A 19,374-nucleotide genomic window follows, 5' to 3' on the forward strand; every position below is an offset into this window, starting at 1 on the left:
TTATAAAATAAATAACATCATCCAGTTAGGGTGGCAATTAGCATACGGAGAAAATGAAACGGTCGTATTACCAGCAGACGTGACACCGAGTGAGATGTCCTGATAACTCATCGGTTATCAGGACATGAAATCATTGCATCAGTGCTGGAGGTGGAGGTAGTTATGGTGCAATGCTGATTAAGGTGGAGGTGGTTGGGGGGTGTCTGGGTAATGTGTCTGGGAATGAAATGAGGTGAAATGAACAGGGAAATCTGCAGAGTGCTCAAGGCAAAGCTGTCAACACACAAGGCAGTGCATATGGTGTCAGCCGTGTACAAACCTTAAAACCGGTAATTTTCCCAACCTGTTGAAGGCACCACAGACAAAACTATTAAGAAGCGTTGCACACAACACAGCCCACGGCCACCCCACCACCCTGTCCTACCACACCTGTTTAGTGTCAAGCTTAAAGCGGCAGCCAGCGTGGACTGAAGAATTATTATCTAGTTTATGAAATTATGGGGCAGGAGCAAAAGTATCTAAAACTGCCCATACAGCCAAAGTGGATGGATAACCACAATATCCATCCGTGAGGTCCTCTAATCTAGGAGGCTCAGTGTGAAGGGGTAGGCCGCACATAGAGTGAACTGATAGGAACTGGTTGCAAAAACTGTATCCCCGCTACAAATCTATCAGATATCATTTAAAATACGTTGCGCTCAATTCAACCCAATGCCCTCGGTAATTACACACAAGTAACGGTATTGATGGCAGATACTAGAAACGGAACCTATTGCCACCATCGCAGCCTGACTTACAATGACTCCACAATGAAAGCCACTGAAATGTTCCATGTTCGTGTTATATCTAATGCATGATATATCTAACACATACTGATCTAGAATTAAGGCGTTTAATGTTCCACTACGAACACATGACAATCTCTCTTGTACTCACCAGTGATTAGTTTTGAAGCAGACTGTGGTTGCGTCTCCCCAGACGGATGAGAAACCGGAGGCTGAGGTGGAGGAGGGATTGACGGCCGGGCGCGCGGCTTGGGGACAGGTCGTTGACGGGGAAGGGTACCAAATGTTTGCGGGGGAGATGGCTTTGTCTGTGTAGACTCTGTGACAAGAGCCTGGGAACCTTGGAGTTCTTCAGCAGGGGGTGGAGTATCTGGTGGCGTTGGCGAGTGGGAGGGACTGGATGACTGCTCTGTCGCCGATTCCGTGGCTGCCGTTACTGCTGGCTGAGTGGCGGGCTTGGGTTGAGGTGTTGGGTGCGTGGGTGGCTGTGGGGGAGGGTGGCTGGGAGCGTGTATTATGGGCTGACTGCCGGAAAGCTTGCGTCCATGCGAGAACACAGAGGGAGCCGTGGTTCCTCCGTGATTACTCATAGAGCCGGGGGGAGAAGGATTATGGACATTGTTGGGGGGTTTGGGTGAGACAGAGGGAGGGGCGTTAGCTGCCACCGGCAAACTCTGATTTACAGATTGTAAATGAGGGGGGTTCACTGGCTTTGGGGGAGCTGGGGCGGGTTTCTTGGTAGCTGAAAAATAAAAAATATATAACTTAATAAAAATAAATCCAGTTTCTCCTACTTACAGGTCTCCTAAAGTTGTCTTCTATTAATGAACTGCTAACAACATTCATAACTTCATAAATATAGGTAAACGTTTTTCATTTCCCGACAGGATTTGAGCTGTTCTACATTCAATTGCCATTTGCTCTGCAGTTGGGTATAAGCTATTGTCCCCTGCTATCAGCATGTTTGTCTGCAGAACCTAAGAGAGGCTGCCTGAATAGTCTTTACGTGAGATTATGGACAGGAATCTGTTGTGGGTCAGACAATGCTACAAAAGGGCGTGACAGGCAACCTCAGGAGGGCATGTCCAGTGCTACCGAATTACTGGGCTACTACTTCCTTCCCCTAAATATACCCCTTAAGTGCCACGCACACCTGTTGCTGGTACGCAGGGCATTGAAGGGGTTAGAGGGACACACCTACTGCCCTGGAATCGGGACTGTCCCGTCTAAATTGAGACATTTGGGAGATATGTAACATTTACAAATTTCTGTACATACACTTAAAATATTGTTAAGGAATGCTGAATTCTTCACTAGAGAATTCCATAAGATATTCACTAAAATTAGCTTGAAACCATTACTAAAATAGAGAGCAGAAGGTTACAATTCTGAAATAATGTACTTTTTCTTTTTTTAAGATACACATAATAAACACTACACTCACTTGCTGATATACTGCGGTGTCCACTCTCAATGACTTCACTTACAAGCCCCCCCTCCCAAAACACACTCTGGACTTCTATGTAGACACTTTAAATCGTTTGATGGGAACGAGGTCTCTCTCGTCCTCTTACTGAAGTATATAAGATTACAAGGGAATCAACGCGTCTATAAAGTTTATTGTCTGTGAAGATCTAAAGAATGTGGTAAGCTTTTTTTTCCCCCCTTAAAAAGAACAGTGAGGTAGAAAAAATGTAATGCAAAGTAGAAATATGTACATCGGAAGGGAAACACGTGTGATTGGGGGAAACACTTTTTCGTTATTTGCATTTTCCTTTGTCCCACTCTTTAAGCACACTGAACCATTAGTGAATAAAAGCCATGTGATACATGGTCCTAGTGCTGACCCTGTTCCTCAGTTAGTCTAGAGCGTTTACCTCGTCTTGTGGAGTGGGGGCTTGGATCGGAAGTGCCCTGTGCAGGAGCCATCGCTGCCTGGTTTGGGGGCGGGTGAGTTCCATTCCTCATAGATGGGGGTGTAGTCACCGTGGGCGTGTCTTTGGTCTTGCTCGTGCTGTGGATGAGAACAGGATAAGGTTCAGGGAGCCCATACAGCGAGAAGAAAAGAATTCTGGACAACTAGCACACGCTCTAGTCCCTACCTGGACTCTTCATGGCCAGGTTCCACAGTTGGTGGTTGAACTGGTGTAGTACTCCATGAGGTAACATCCGGTGTAGGTCCTGATGACTCGACCGGCGTCCCACCTTCACTGGGTGGAAGGGGAGGATGAAAAGCGGGGGACGCGTGTTTTCGGTTTAAGGTTCCTCCTCTCCTTGAGTTAAACTGGAAATCCATCACTTTAAGACCAATTCTGTAATGTGATAGAGGGAGACAGAACGTTCATTGATCTACAACAAGCAGAGCCCACAGCAGATCATGGATTGAGCATGATCGTATGGAGCACAATTTCACTTCATCCATACGTTTCCCTTACACATAACAGTCACCATAGAGAACAACAATTCCTATCAATATCATTTTGAACCTTTAAGTAGAGAGAATACGTTAAAAGCTAGAGGCAGGATCATCCAGTAAAAATCGCACCTGAAAATAAAAATCTAGTCTAATCTTGGAGGTAATGCAGCCCACCACTGATGGAATTATGTTGGGTGGTAACAAGATTAATAGTAACAAACTTTTTTTTTTTAACCCACCCTTGATTCTTCAATAGGTCTCCGTCCATGACCGCCATGCTGATTGGCCTCTTGCGCTCCATGACGCCAAACTCATAGTGTGTGTCGTTGTTCTGCTGGGATGCAGGAACAGTCGCGACGAAGGAACCAGAAACATTGAAGTCCACGTCTGACGGAGAGAGTGGCGCCAAGAGCCAGGATTATAGAAAACACGGAAGCGGGGGAAAAAGTTAATAACATTCGTAAGGAAAAAAAAACTGTTTCAACAACTGAGTGTGTCAGATAACAAGCAGATAATCACATAAAGATCACACACAGCGAGACAGGAGTCACTATCTGGATTAAGGTGGGTTCATCGTCCTACCTTCAGGGAAGAACCAGTCCGCGTGCTGTATAATGGGCTCTATGATGGTCACCACATGGACCGAGGTCGCAGCCGCCATTTCCGCCAGCGTCCTGCAGAATGAAAGTTCTTTTATTAATGGTAATCCTGGTCTTGCTCTTTGTTTACAATACAACTATAAAGTCATTAAAAAAAAAACAAAAAAAAAACAAAAGCGTTGTAATGTAACATACTAAGAGGAATAGAACCAGTTTTACTTGTAGGTGCTGCATAGAAAACATTATTCCCCCGATGATTACAGTTCTCAAATATCATCAGTTTTGATTTGTTATGAAAAAACATTAAAGCGGAAGGAAGGACTTTACTAACAGCTAGTTTAAAGCTATTCAATGGCATCACCATATGGTTCCTTTACATGTACATTTGTGAAGGTTTCGCAGAAGGATGAAACAGACAAGAAAATCTGGTGAGAACCTTTAGAGATTAAATTATACAGTGCTGGGAACACACAAATTATATATATGGGAACAGATGTGGGTAAGCGGATACACAGGGAAAGAGCGAGGTTTGCTGAAGATGACAGAGTGCAAGTAATTGCTGCAAGAGGGAAACCCACAGGGCTGGGAACTGGCAAACGGACACCCTAACCACAACCCCACACATTCCTCCCTCTGCCACAACACTCCCCTAATGCCAAGCTCTCCCGGACACATGACCATCGTCTCTCCAGATCTTCCTCTGGATTCAGGCTGTGTTTCCAGAACTGCACGCTCCAACGGCGAGTTAGACGCTGGCTGCCTAGGCCAGATTTATAACTCAAATGATAAAATAAGCGTTTTTAAATAAAGTACATAAGCTTGAGCGCTGCAGATCTATCTTACTGACAGAAGGAGGAAGGAGATAGCCACGCAGAGATCAGTGATCTGTATGGAGTACCAGTGGCCTTGCAAGCAGGCACTTACAGTCAGACGGCAGAACAAGGAAAGAGAAGAGTAGCGTACGTTCTACTTCCCTCTTTCATCTCTGCTCAGACATCTGCTTCACCGTAGCGCACGTGTCCACAGTCACTTCTTTAGCCCATAGAGAACAGTGATTTCTAAACGATTATCACTCTCCTCTATTCCAATGCAGAACGGAGGGGAGAAGAAAATAAAGAACTGCTGCATGCACTGGGCCTAATGTAGATCTGCTCTATATTATGTACTTCATCAGCACTACTTATTATATTTCTTAGTCCGTAGCTGATGACAAATCATTTGAAAGATGTTGCTCTTAAACGCTGACACTAGGTGGCGCTGAACTACACCGATCTGCTTGTTTGTAATGTATTTTTCCCCTCTGCTACAAGTCATTGAAGAACTGAATCCAATTCTAAATTAGGGCTCGTTGGGCCCAAACATCTGCCAGGTACCGGTCACCTACACACAATTGCAACCACAGATAAAGATCTGAACAGACAACATATAAACATGTTACATGTCAAAGGATTTTCAGCCCACATCAACAGCTAACGTAACCCCTTCAGTGTGAAGGACAAGTGGGACTGATCCTCCACATATACCCTTAAAGTACCAAGGAGGAGTCTCAATTGTCCTTAGCACACACAGGGTTCAATTTTTTTTTTTTTAAAAATGACACTCGCCCGTCCCCCACCAGTATTTCTTTACGTGGGAGCAGGTCGAAGAGTCAATGAATGATGACGTCACAGAGCGTGCCACGCTCCGCCACTACACAGATGAAACAGAAGAGTCAGGAGATGGAGAAAGGTCATTAGTGCCCAGATCGTCTCCATTCTGGAGCCAAAAGGTTTGAAAAAGGTATAAGAAGTTATTGCCCAGTGATCATGTTTGCTCTTCAGACAATAACACCCTACACTATATAAAAAAACATTAAGAAGTCCAGGGAGGGGCTACCTATATCATTCCTGCATTTCATTCAAGACCGTGCAAACTAGCAAAATAAAACACATCATCATTTTCAAATGCAGATACTATCATGACAACCTATGCATAGAATCCTGCTTTTTGTTGTTTTGGAAAGGAGGATTGATGCCAAACTAAGAGCCACAGTATTTTTTAGTAGTGGTTAGAAAAGAACACACACACATTTGGTGTTAGTTAATTTTCTTGCAATTTCAATTTTTAAAAAAAGCATATATATTTTCTTTGCAGAGTCAGAACTTATAATCAAACTAATGGCATTTTGTGACACTTCAAAGTCTTCTGGAAACATAAAACAAGGTATAGTTTGTGTGGGTACGGCATTAACAAATTACAGACCCTGATGCTGGAATGTACCCAACCATAAAAGTGCCAAAATACTGTCCCAGCGGATTTGACAATTTTCCAAATGGTATATTTGTTAGCGACTGCCTTCAGTAAGCCTTCAACTCAAACTGCAAGATTAATGTTGGACTATTAAATAACTGCATGGTGGGTACACATTATATTCCTTTTAACAATAACTAACCAATGGGCCATAACCATCAAAAGGACCCTTTTATAAACTACTAAAAAGCAGACGTTCTTACCCCATTATGCTTATGTATGTGTATGAAAAATAGCAGCCTGCCATTTTTATACCAAAGTAAGTGAAACGGATGAGACTGGTGTTATAGGCAACGCATGTTGCGAGTGGGCCGCCTCTGGACTTACCCTTCATGTTTTGCCCAGAGCAAGTTAGGACCTAATACAATTGCAATGTTGCTGGGGGTCATCTTGTTCACATCACTACTGTGACTCAGCTTGGCCAAGAATTTCACCAAATACCTGGAAAACAGAGAAGTTGTGTCAGAAGATGTGTTCTACACAAGGTTTCATGAAATGACAATTAAAATACGACATTAACGCAGCAATCCCATGGAAAAAATGAGGTGTGTGCTTGTTTTAGCATAAATCACCGCGGCAGGCTATAAGAAGAAGTTTGGACATTACTATTTGCCTTGGTTTGTTTTTTCAGGTTGTTGTTAATCAATTATAATTCTGCACAGTTCCCACAGTGTGATGTGATGACCTTGGCAACCACAGTCACATGGTAAATGACGTAGTGAGCAGAGAGGCTTCGAAACGCCCCTCTGAGCTCTGTCTGCACTGTAACACCCTAATTCACCCCCCTCTGCCTTCACATGACACGCTGAGAGTCTGTGTGTGTTACTGGCAGCCATACCTGGCTGCCCTCAGAGGGATTTTGGAAAGGCGATAATGATCTGTATGAGGACAGCTAAGACAAACCTCTTCTACTCCTCCCAAGGTCTGTTGACTATAACAGGACAACATAGTCACCTACCTGAAATTTTCGAAGTTGGGTTTGGGAAGTTTCTGGCACACAACCCAGAGGCTCTGCAGCTTTTTATCCTGGTCCGATATACTGTGGATACAATTGTACAATGGATCAGAAAAACGTTCATATGAAAAAACAATCATTCAGTGGTGACATACATCAATCAGTAGATACATCATTTTGACATGCCATCACATTGTATTTTTTTTCATATAGAACTTTTCAAGAATCACATACACCTACATTAACAAGAACACGCATTCATATCATTAGCATTCACAGCAAGTTACCCAAAAAATACTAAACTCTTACAAATGCTCAACTTAAGAAATAAACCGTATCACACACTTAGGGGCAGTTTCAATTGGCCGCGATGTTCTCCAGATCATCGCGGCCCGTGCAATGATACTGTTACTAGGGTAAAAAGCAATGCTCATTTCTGCTCGCACTTCTATAGGGGGGCAAAAATGAGCATTACTTCTGTAAAAGAAAAAAAAAAAATCGGCATGAGGTGTCTTATGACCGTTCCGGAGGCACCATGCACAGATTATTATTTTCCCCACTAGAGGCCTCCCCTTCCTAATAAACTTATAATGACAGATTCGGAGTTTGTGAGTTTAATAAACACCGAATTCTTCTAAAGCATATTCCGTGTTTTGTTTTCTCACATGCTCCCCCTAAAAATGTTGTTTTTCCAGTGTTAATCGCTATATATACACACCATATTTATTTTAAACATGGGAGATTAGTATGTCAGGTGGCTGAATCCCAGGGGAGGGTTTTTTTTCCACCCCATACACTAATTAAAAATATGTATCTATTTTTTTTTTTAAAAAAATAAAGTATTTAACTAAAAGCAAAACAACTTTTATATATTGCCACCCCCATCGTCAATGTAATGGAGAGGGGGTGCCTTTGTATTAATAATGTTAGTGACCATTGGAGAACCACCTGACTGTGTGAACAGCAGGCACACGCGGACCCCGGGAATCAGTGATCCCAATGCCTGGAGTATTTTTCTTGCATTGTCTGTCTGTTCCATTTGGAACACTGCGATTCTGAGAGCGCTAAACTGAACAAGCCCTTAAGTGAAGAAATCAGATAACCCCTCAGTGGCCAGTCTGGAGCATTATAAATAAACGATTTGATTCAACTCACTTCCCGGCAGCGATCCAATCATCGTACAGGCCGAAGGTCATCAGTGGTTCCGGCAGCTCCCGCAGATAAGACTTCAAGGCCCCTTTCAAAAGATATAGTTCAAATTAACATTTCTAAATGTAGCTCCCTGAAGGTCCCGGCACTAATCCATCACACAAATCAATAACGTTTCTTATATTTTTAAAGCCGGGTATTTAACACTGCAATGTATAAATACCATGTGCCCAAGCATTCTGTAAGGTTTACCTTGTCATCAGACAATAGGTCAGTCATTTGTTAAATATCACAGCCAAGTTCTTAAACTCTGAGACTAAGAAAATAATTGTTGTTTCAGATTGTCAACAACTGCTTGAGCCCAAAAATGTTCTAAAACACTGTTTATTGCAGTTGAAATTTTATATAACCTCAGCCAAAAAAAGCAGCATGGTGGCTGGAGAACTATAAATAGCCTTCTGCACAACATCTTAAGCTCATGAGTTTTCCTGAATGTCTATGTTAAGATATAAAGTGAAAAAGTCCCACTTAGAAACCAGATGCAATTCTCTTTTAAGGACTCTCAACTGTTGAAGACGAAACAAACGAGCAGGACCAGCTCTGCGGCTTACAGGGATTTCTGCTGTGGAAGTGACCCCCGTGGGGCAATACTGGTCTATACCTGTCCCTTACCTGCCACAGCGTGGGGGTCCGAGTAGAACTCTTCCAGTTGGGATGCGAAGCAGTCCAGAGCGGCCTTAAGCTTCTTCAGTTTGGAGGCCCCGGCTGCTATCCTGAACAATCCCTACAGGACAGAATTGCCAGTCAAGGGTTAGTAATCTAGACTGCTACAGCAATTTCACCCAACCACATAATATAAAAATTATTGGCTATAGCAGACCTGGACAACCTGTGAAACTACAAGCCCCAGGCATGCTTTGCCAGCAGCTAACAGAGCATGCTGGGACATGTAGTTTCACAACACCTGGAGAGCCACAGGTTGTCCAGGCCAGAGCTAGAACATGTCCTATTGTGCGTTTAACTAAATACAATATTGTTGTCCGTTTATCTTTTGCATACAAGGGGTATTTACTTTTGTTGCTGGGAAAAAAAAAAAAATTAGTGAAGCAACATGTTTGGACTGCAACATTATTTAGATGATTATTTTGGACAAAGGATAAGATCATCATTAAGACCGCTTTTAGGGGTCGGGAGTAAACCATTCTCCTGCAGGCCGCGGCGACCCCACAGTCACAGAGAAATGACGAAACAAGGACGTTGCTCACCTCTTCCTTCATCCCGGTCTCCAGCAGCATCATCACACAAGCTTCAATGGGAAGGGCGATATCCCGTGAGCTGCGCTTCAAGTGCTCCTCCAGCGCCGTTCCGAACGCGGGCTTCTCCGTCCACTTATCTGGGGCGGGAGGAGAGACGCGGCAGGGAAGAGTGAGAGAGAGTACAGCGGGAAGGGACAACGAGAGAGCTAACATCTAGACAATAGGAATTAATGGAGGCTGAAGGAAATGCTGAAGGGAATACAAGTGTGTGGAAAGCAGAAGCATAGAAAGGCACCAATGCCCCAGAAATAAAGTGCCCATACATGGGCAGATCTGGCTGCTCAATATAATTGCACATATCTCTGTTGAATTCAGCTGCAGGTTCAGTCATTGACCAATCAGATTTTCTGCCAACTGGGATCGGCAGACATTTGGGGCAGAAGCCATTGTGCAGTTTTAGTATAGTGACTATACACACACATAACACTGTATATTCATACCTGGCGTTCTCCTTAAGGAGGAAAGGCAGAGGGGGTATAAATAATAATATGTAATAAAAATCAGAGTGAAACAGTGAAAACAGGAAGATTAGAGAAACACCAGCAGGAAATCAAGCAGCTTCCATCCCCGACCAGCAGGGGAAGTAGAGAGCTAGAGATCAGCAAGAAGTGGAGTTCAGGTGGGATCAAGACACCGACCCCCCCTCTGGTTCCCAGACGGTCAGAAGCAGGCGCAGGACACGGTGCAAGAGGACAGGATCAAACCAGAGAAGGGAGGGGTGCAAGAAGCCAGGCGGCTGTGGGACTTTACCTTGTTGGGCCTGGATTTCGGGTAGTGCTTTTTCTAAGACAGACAGTGCTTTTCTATGGTATTCTGCTTGAGCCTCTAATAACTGGAGACAGAACCCACACAGAAAACAAAACACAATGAGTACATGAGGAAAGCGAGAGACATGTGTGCGGTGTACATAACAACCATTCCTGCGTGTGCCGTGGCAGACCCTATAACACAGCTAGGATTCTTCTATAAGTCCATATAAATGATTATTTGTCTTCCAATGGGGATACAAAAATATAAAAGGTTCATGTCCGATTGGAATAGGTAACCTTGGATCTCATAGCTGGGTTATACTACAGACTACTGACCCCTACAGAGAACAGCTCTAAATGTTTAATTAGAAGTAGAAGCAACTATTGTACAGACCAGAGCAGCCTGTACGCATTCAATAGGCCCCTCCCACTGAGCGGAGACCACAGAGTTCCGTAACGGAATTCTCAAACAGTAAAAGGTATATTACAGGGATAACCTCATGCAATCAACTTGTGTAAGGACACTATATCTAAAAGAATCAATGCCTCGCATAATAATGCGCTAATACAGCTGTACGCGGTTTCAGGAGCTTGTCAGATATTTGAGAACAAGTTCTGATCATTTCCTACACACAGCTGATTGTTAATCTGATCATTGAGCCATTGCTAGGAAAATACATGGCTATGAGGTTCCCAAAAGAAAATGAGGACAGCATCGTTTTATTACCGTCTCTATATGAAGTAGTCTCTATATTGCCCCCAATAAATATTTTGAAGTGAAAATGTCTGACATGCATGACACAGTATCATATATTACAGATTTTACTGTAGCACTGTGGTCAACCCTCTATGGCACCAGGTAATAAAATACACAGTGATGGGGTCACGGATGAGCTCCGGTCATCCATGACACCAGATCCGACCAAGCCCATGTCACCAGCAGACTCACCATGACAAAGTACTGACCGTACTCCCCTTCCTTGGAGACAAAATTGTACATATCGGCTGCCAGCTGATCCTGCAGGAACAAGGAAAGATGGGATAACACCGATGGAATTCCGACAGTTGGATACGTTGCTCTTTGGAAATAGGAGGTTTCTAGTTTCTCATTACTAGTTAAACATTTACACACACCCAACATAAAGCCCATTCCTGTATATTTACATGGGTATATACACAGAAAAACATTGGCTCTGTGTGCCACAACCTCACTGCCTTTGGTATAAAGATAAATGCACACACCTTGCATTGTTCCACTTTATTGGCCGCCTCATCCATCTCTTCTTTCAGAGAGTCCATCTTCCCTGGCTGCATTTGGAAATTTGCACCCGAGGATTTCTGTGCCTGGTTACACCTGAGGATAAAATGCTGAGCTTAAAACAAATAATTAAGATACATTTCATAGAAGAAAACCATTCACTCATACTGGAGGACAATATGCTGGTGTGGTATTGTCATAGCATGATATGGAACACTACTGTTGGTTTAGGAGACTGAGCGCCCGGGGGAACAGGCCGCCGCTGCCAGAGCGCGCGGGGAACAGCCCGCCGCTGCCAGAGCGCCCGGGGGAACAGGCCGCCGCTGCCAGAGCGCGCGGGGAACAGCCCGCCACTGCCAGAGCGCGCGGGGAACAGCCCGCCACTGCCAGAGCGCGCGGGGAACAGCCCGCCACTGCCAGAGCGCGCGGGGAACAGCCCGCCACTGCCAGAGCGTGCGGGGAACAGCCTGAGCGTGCGGTTCTCTGAATCTTGTCATGTGAACCACAGAAATCCGTTACTCAGATATATAATAAATTATACTAAATACACATCCACCTAAATATGAATTATCACAAGTACATTTTCCCATAAAGACCTTCTCACCTTGCTCGTGCAGAGTCCCAGTCTAGCACCAGTTTGGCCAGCTGCTTCCTCTGCTTCTGTATGTTGGGGAGATCTACCTGGAGTAGAAACCGGTTCATTAGACAAAGCTACAGACAACGGTCATCATCCTCCGTCAGCCGGCAGAGGAGAAGAGGTGACCCGCAGGTTGGAAGAACTGTGTATGGAGGACGTTAAAGTGCGGACTTACCTCCGCCAGTTGGTTGAGGGGTTCCAAGATGTCTTTTTCAATCTGGATCTCATGCTGGGAGAGCTCCTGGGCCAGCCGCTGCTCCGCTTCCCCACATGAGCTCAACGTCTTCCTGCAAGACGGAGCCGCTCAGTTATGCAGTGTCCTCCATACACATACACCAGAGGTACACGACCGCTTATCAATTATTTTACCATAAAGTTAACAACTTACCCTAAAAGGGTGTCATCACTGAGCTGTGCCACGCCTTCCGTCATGGACTGACACACCCCCATAAGAGGGAGCTTTTTCTACAAAGGAAGAAAAGGGTTAATCTTGAGCACACAGCTTATCTGTCCTATGTTCCTGCACTTCTAAAAACTTTATTAAAAAAGTTATTTTGTGATGCCACCACATTGTATACCCCTCCCTCCCCCCCCGTACACTGCATCCCTTATAGATTTTATAAATGAGAGGTGCCTTCAATGCTAACTACCTTCCTTAACTCATCCCTCCAGCACACCCTCCCCTTACTAATCTTTCCAATGCTCAGGGAGCGTAGATAAAATAAAAACCTCAACGAAAAATTTTACAAAAGTATCCATGAGAAGACAAACGCTGAATAAATTTCTTACATACTGAAGATTGCATTCTGCTCCCGGGTTACAGTCACTGTAAGCCGGGAGCATCTACAACAGAGTTTATCCGAGACACCAAACTTACGTATCTCTTGTCGGGGTCCGTGCCAGGCTGCCCCTGCAAACAGCCCTGTAGTTTCTTGTGTGTACTATGACAGACAATCCGCACATTTTCAAGTCTTCTTTCAATCTAGAAGATGACAAATTATAATGGTCGCAATATTAGGTTAGCTTACTCATAATAATGTATACAGTCAAATCAGACAGAGTGTCCTATATTCATCAACCTAAGGAGGTTCCCTGGCTATAGCCAGGCTCACGGAATCTCGCACACATATCTATCCATGTCTCTTCTCATTTATTCCCTTACATCACATTAAATACGTCCATGAAAACAATGCAATTTATTCAAATCACAACTATAGTCACCTGGATATATTCGAGAACATCCAGTCATATCCACCCACATCATCCAGTATGGAAATTTACTTTGACACATTTACCCATATCACACTTTATAATAATCTACCATTGAGTAATTTCTAGGGCCTATCCACCAAAGACAAGACCCTTCTTGGACACATCACATGGGTGAGCAGGGAGCTCTGAGCAGCCTACATGGTACCTTAAGTGCTATAGTAGAGGTGCTCCAGACTTACACACATACATTTAGTTCTTCCCTCGCTTTAAAATAACGGACATTAGTTTTGTTGAAACAAATACCATAGCGGTCTCGCTCGTCATCATGCAACATGGTATGATACAGCATTAGTCAAATGTTTACTCTACATGTAAATCGAGACCCAACATACCTAGAAGACCTGGGACAAACATCACACTTACAACCTCTGGATGTTGCTAACACAGCACATTTAATATGACCCAACAAATTAGTAGGTTCTAGCTATGGGTTAGATCTGGTTAAAGACTCTAAGTGCCTATAAAGAATGCCTATATTTCCTATTCATAGCTACAGCCAAACCTCATCTGGCGCTTCTAAGAAAATGTCATACCCAGGTATCTCTAAAAAGTGGCCACGTACTGGCGAATCACGCCGCTTGACCCAAGAGTTGAGCCAGAGGACCATTATGCATTGTGGTTACACCTGTGGATGGCCAGATTGGACATAATGCAGCTAATTAGCACTCTATCGGAGAGGACGGACCACCACGTAGACCTGCTGGTCTACTACCACGCACACAAGCCGATAGCGGCCATCTTCCCAAAGCATTTTCTGCCAAACCTGATGTCCCATCAATTTCAGTAGGATGAAGATCAGCAATTGCGGTTGTTCTGGGGCCCCACATTGGAATATGCGCCTATTTGCTGGGGGCATGGTTGTTAAACTACAAGCCGCGAGGAAAGGCTTTGCGGAACAAATGAATCATAGGTGTTGACAATCTCATTGACTGTTTGTCAAAATTGTTTAGCTGCAACTTATTAGCAATAACCAAAATCAATCTAGTCTACTGCAAGCCTTTGAGGACGGGAGCTGTAAAATCCTACTCTGTACAGTCATCTCACAAATACAGGCTCAATGCAACCTGCAAGCACATCTACAGCGTCAGGACAGAACTAATCCATCGAGAGCACTGCTGGGTCCATCAGACACACATCTAGAGGCTGTAGCATCAGATGACGCACACCAGAAAGCTCTACAATAAAGCGACAACACATTAGGAGCCAATTACCACATATCTAGAACTTAAGTCGCCTAAATCCTCTACAGTCATCTAGAGGCTCTGGACAGATGTAGTCATACAGCCGCAATGGAATGTTCTAATGTTCCTCGTAAACATATGATCCGGTAGGACTTGCGTACACACCAGGTTAATCCCTGTGCGCACTTGCTGGATTTTGCATCTGACCTGGAGAGCTTACAATTAGATCTCCGCCTCTTGCATCTCAGTATAATTAACATTAAAAGTAGGAGCGCCATTGAAGAATGTCTAAAACAATGTACTAGGAAATCACCTGAAAAAATTTACACGAGCAAAAGACAAGATTTACGCAATGTTACAAGCTGCAGACAGTACAACGTCTGGCTCTCCAGATGTTGGGGCATGCTGGGACTTGTAGTTCAGCTGGAAAGCTACATGTTGCCTGACCTGGTTTAGAGCCATTCCTGTGACCATATCAACTTGTAAGAGAAATAAAACATTTTTTCTCCATTCCCAATTTGCTGGAAGGAGGCCAGACAAGTCATTTATAGGGACACAGACTTGGCACAGGATACCGTGAGACAGAAAATCAGCCAAGTGCCTTAACAGCCTTTTATGACACAGGGAAGTGTGCTAAAATGGCCAGAGGCCTGGAGAAGCAGCATCTCCTGCAGTTAGCACGCATGGCACAGAACCTGTCTGTACACAATTTCTGGGCTGCACGGGGGAACGCGGGTCCATTTCAAACAGTCGACACAAGAGACTCGCCAAGGTGATAAACTTGCATTAAACAATGCAAACTGTACATACTGTAGTGTTCTCTGTAGAGGATTAATGCAGTCATTGTTAACGGATGAACTAAAAGGTGACGACACAGTGATATCACAAGCCAGTTAGGTTATCTTAGACCTAATCGACAACAAATTGCAGCATGCTTGGCCAAAACAGATTACCGTTCTAGATTATCATTTGATGGAGACCACCCACATGGCGATGACTGGTAAAGCGGCTGGATCCATGACCACACACAATCTGTGCACACTTTAATTTTAAACAGAGATGCTGTGACTGGATCACTCATAAATAACTTATGGTATCAATCTATGTAAGGGAAATAGCGCAGGGCGCCGATTTATATAAATTGCCAATGCACTTATTTTTAAAATTGTATATATTTTGAGATAGGAAATCGTCATTTCTGAGACCAGGGTAGAAACTCGTTTTTCCTGTTTTAACCTTACTAAAGGATATGCATTATTTCTGATGTATATATCTGATACAATGAGCCTTTGTTTGCAAAGTCTTTTTTGTATTGGGATGTGTTTTGTATGGAAGTGTCATTGTTTGGGATTTGTAAGGTTGCTTGTGGAAACCTCCAATTAGGCCCAGCATGGGGTGGTTACGGTGTGGCCTTTTGTCCAGAGTGAATTTCATAGATAAAGTGTAAATTTTCTTAGCCTTGAAATGCATGTAAATCTATGTTTTGGGAAGCAGGGTACATCCTCATTCTAAAAATAGACTATTTCTGAACTGTATAAAAAAAATGCATAAGCTTGTATTTGAAACTTGTTCTTCTGATTTTCATCTGACCTGATCACACTGGTATCTTCCACCAGTGTGTGAGAGCAAATAAACATCTTGTTTCAAGACCTGCTTGAAAACATCTTCAATATTGCTGTATTCCTGTGATCTACAGATTAGACCCTAAATCTAATATGGTCGCCGGCTGTCTGAGGTTTGGACCCAAGCATTTCCAGTACCACCGTTCTGCCAGATACCCTGCTGCCCTGGTCAGTGTGATAGGCCAGGGGGAGATCCATCCACAGCAACCCTGATCTATCGTGAGAGGTCAGGGGTACCAGCCCAGGTACACCAACAACGAGGTATACTAGCAGCGTCAACTACCCAGAAGAAACCCGGTTCTGGATGCCGTATAGGAGTTCAGTGGTGGCAGCCTTTGTAAGCCCCTCCTACGGCGGCAAGAGGGCGCATTCGGGATAACGAAAGGGAACGGTGGAAAAGTAAGCCCAGCCGGTTCCCAGCAACGACAGACAGGGTGGCATAGGCAGTCCATCCGGTCACAGATGCAATTAAAGAAAAATTAAGAGAGTACGAGTTAACAACACACTTCATAAATGACAATGTAGCTTTCTGGGAGGGGTTTCGTTGTCCTTTTCAGTGGAAAGTGGCCTAAAGCCTAGCACTGGGGTTGGTTATAGACGTAGGGGCTTAAAATGGTTATCAGTGTAGGTTGGAGGAATGAAAACTAACTGCAAATAAATAATAAGGAATAGAATTTGCTGTATAGTTCCTGATAGCTATATACCGTCATTTCCAATATAATGCTATAAGACATATCTATCCCTTTCACAATGGGGCGAAGAGACTTTGAAGCTTTTCCACGACATGCGAGACAGGTTTTATATTTGGCAGGTGTGCCAGCTAGCAACATACTATATTCACACTTCTCTGGAACATGCAGAACACATTAAAACATACTATATATATCTGTGTATAACTGAGGCTGCAGTGTAAAACCCTTCTGTACTCCCCCCAGCTAAGCTGTACCATTCCTGCAAGGCAGCAGCGGTCAAACCTCTTATCTGGTTCTACAAGGTAACACGCTGTACCACTTTCCCATGATTGGAATGAGGCTTTGTGTGGGAGCTGCCACAGTCTCCACGTGAGATATGCAGAGCCTGAGGTACTGATTATGCTTTCAGCTCCAAGGCCAGCGTGCAGACAAGGGATGGTTATCCATGACCGAGAGAGTATAACGTCAGAAACTACAAAAGGTGCTCAATGAGGCTTAAAAGTAGAATGTATCCTATTTATATGCAGTTTTCTATACTAGTAACCCCTGGTTCTCAGGAAACAGACCACAGGAGAATGCTCATAGCGCATGAAGAGACACTAAGGGGTAGTTATCAAACATTCTAAAGAGGGAAAGTGGAAATGTTGCCCATAGCAACCAATCATTCTAGCGATCATGTTTTAGAATGTTCTACATAAATGATATCTAGAATCTGATTGGTTGCTATGGGCAACACCTCTGCTTTTCCCTTTTAGAAGGTTTGATAAAATTTAGGAGGAAGTGGTGAAAATGCAGAGAGGACCTAGTAAAAGGGATAATTAAGTAATTTTGAGTGTAAGAAACATCATAGGAAAAAGGGAAACATATACAAAATGCTAGAAAACTGCAGAAAAAGCAGTGTGTAAACAATAATGACACCAGCTCAGGCACAATGAGAAGTTAATCCCGAGCCCCCAGCACGCTGAAAGGAAGAGACACTGTGGATTGTGCGGATGAATCAGCCCCGGGTGCGCCCCACACCCTGGCCGCTGCAGGAATTGTAGGAAAAGCCAGGCGATTGTTCTTACACTCTCCCTGCTCCTGTTTGTCACCAGCCTGGAAAGAGTTCAGTGGAAAAGCTGCCTTACCTCCCAAAAACAACAGAGGGGCAGAAGCAAGACCACAAAAACACACATGTCTGAGCCAAAACTACACTGTTCTGCAAGCATCAGCCTCCGGTTGGCAAGGCAAGCTGGAACTTGTAGTCCAACAGCTGGGAACCCATAGGTTAAATAAATAAAATAGTCTAACATTGCCAAGTATGCTAAATAGTCCTCTGGAACGACAAAACCTATCATTTATTAACAAACATCATAGGTGAGAGATCTAATGTGCACAGCATTAGTAAATCAAGGGGGAAAGCAAAAAAAATGAGGCTCCCTTTCTAAATTTTTCATAAAACAGTAGTTCCAATAGACTATCACAGGGGACGGACTTTAAGCTACTGCGCCGTTCTGCCATTAAAATGTACTGAAATAATTCTCCACATAGGTGAGGCAGCCAACGTGTGTATTGTTAAATTCATAGATGCAGGTGATCAATTCTGTAAGAGCCGCTGAGCTCGCTCACAGCGAACGTCTAGAGTGAATCTTCTGCACTTTCAGATTAAATTAGACCATGTACAGATCCTGCCACACTGTACCATTCCTCATTGGGCTGCCAAAAATCTGGCAGGTATGAGATAGATTCCCAGGGCACAGATAACAGCGCAGACGATATGACGTTTAATAACACACATAGACTGACACGACTTGATACAAGGGTTTTCAGCACTTAATTTGCTTACATACCCAGGACAATAAAACATGGTCTGACTGCAGCATTTAGATATGCAGCCCAGTCTGTACAGGTATTTCTAACAATTAACTAATCAAAAAATAATAAATATATATATATATATATATATATATATATATATATATATATATATATATATATATATATATATATATATATATATATATATTTTTTTTTAACAGACCAATAAGAACACTATTGATAGGTGATGGGTATTCATTTACCGTCATGTTGTCTTGATTATTGCTGGTCTGTTTTGTCCACTGAGGAAGGGGGGCAGAGTAGGGTCCCAAATGTTACTATTGAGCCTTGTCAGACAAACTTCATATGGTTTCTGTACTATATTTCTTGCCATCATCTAGAGCAGGCCTGTCCAACCTGCGGCCCACCAGGTGTTGTGAAACTACAAGTCCCAGCATGCCCTTCCAGCTATCAACTGGTTGTCTACTGGCAAAGCATGCTGGGGCTTGTAGTTTCACAACACCTGGAGAGCCGCAGGTTGGAAAGGCCTGCTCTAGACTGCGTGGCCCTTCCAATCTACCTATAAGACCGAGTGACATCACTGAAGTACAGTGGAGGCAGCCATTTTATGGGGCTGGGCCCATGAGAATTCAGGAG

At 43.7% G+C, this 19,374-nt stretch overlaps 1 protein-coding gene and 1 long non-coding RNA gene across 4 annotated transcripts in view; both read right to left on the minus strand.

The window, feature by feature from the left end:
• The window catches only part of LOC142097489 (uncharacterized), a 398,805-nt gene that overhangs the window by 6,447 nt on the left and 372,984 nt on the right, over positions 1-19,374 (minus strand). The window lies entirely within an intron of this gene.
• Positions 1-19,374, minus strand: part of ARHGAP17 (Rho GTPase activating protein 17) — a 67,140-nt gene that overhangs the window by 6,447 nt on the left and 41,319 nt on the right. For 2 of the 3 annotated variants that reach the window (XM_075179354.1, XM_075179356.1), the window contains exons 3-19: positions 13,031-13,135; positions 12,542-12,618; positions 12,329-12,440; positions 12,121-12,197; positions 11,501-11,612; positions 11,208-11,276; positions 10,260-10,341; positions 9,459-9,586; positions 8,866-8,977; positions 8,200-8,281; positions 7,048-7,128; positions 6,417-6,530; positions 3,784-3,875; positions 3,441-3,588; positions 2,888-3,097; positions 2,663-2,799; positions 937-1,527 (exon numbers count right to left, since the gene is read on the minus strand). In XM_075179354.1, the coding sequence (XP_075035455.1) occupies positions 937-1,527; positions 2,663-2,799; positions 2,888-3,097; positions 3,441-3,588; positions 3,784-3,875; positions 6,417-6,530; positions 7,048-7,128; positions 8,200-8,281; positions 8,866-8,977; positions 9,459-9,586; positions 10,260-10,341; positions 11,208-11,276; positions 11,501-11,612; positions 12,121-12,197; positions 12,329-12,440; positions 12,542-12,618; positions 13,031-13,135 (2,329 nt within the window). Of the gene's footprint in view, positions 1-319; positions 344-936; positions 1,528-2,662; positions 2,800-2,887; positions 3,098-3,440; positions 3,589-3,783; positions 3,876-6,416; positions 6,531-7,047; positions 7,129-8,199; positions 8,282-8,865; positions 8,978-9,458; positions 9,587-10,259; positions 10,342-11,207; positions 11,277-11,500; positions 11,613-12,120; positions 12,198-12,328; positions 12,441-12,541; positions 12,619-13,030; positions 13,136-19,374 lie in introns of all 3 variants that reach the window. The other variant, XM_075179355.1, reaches the window with a different exon arrangement.

Source organism: Mixophyes fleayi, chromosome 7 (genome assembly GCF_038048845.1).
Source record: "Mixophyes fleayi isolate aMixFle1 chromosome 7, aMixFle1.hap1, whole genome shotgun sequence".
NCBI lineage: Eukaryota > Metazoa > Chordata > Amphibia > Anura > Limnodynastidae > Mixophyes > Mixophyes fleayi.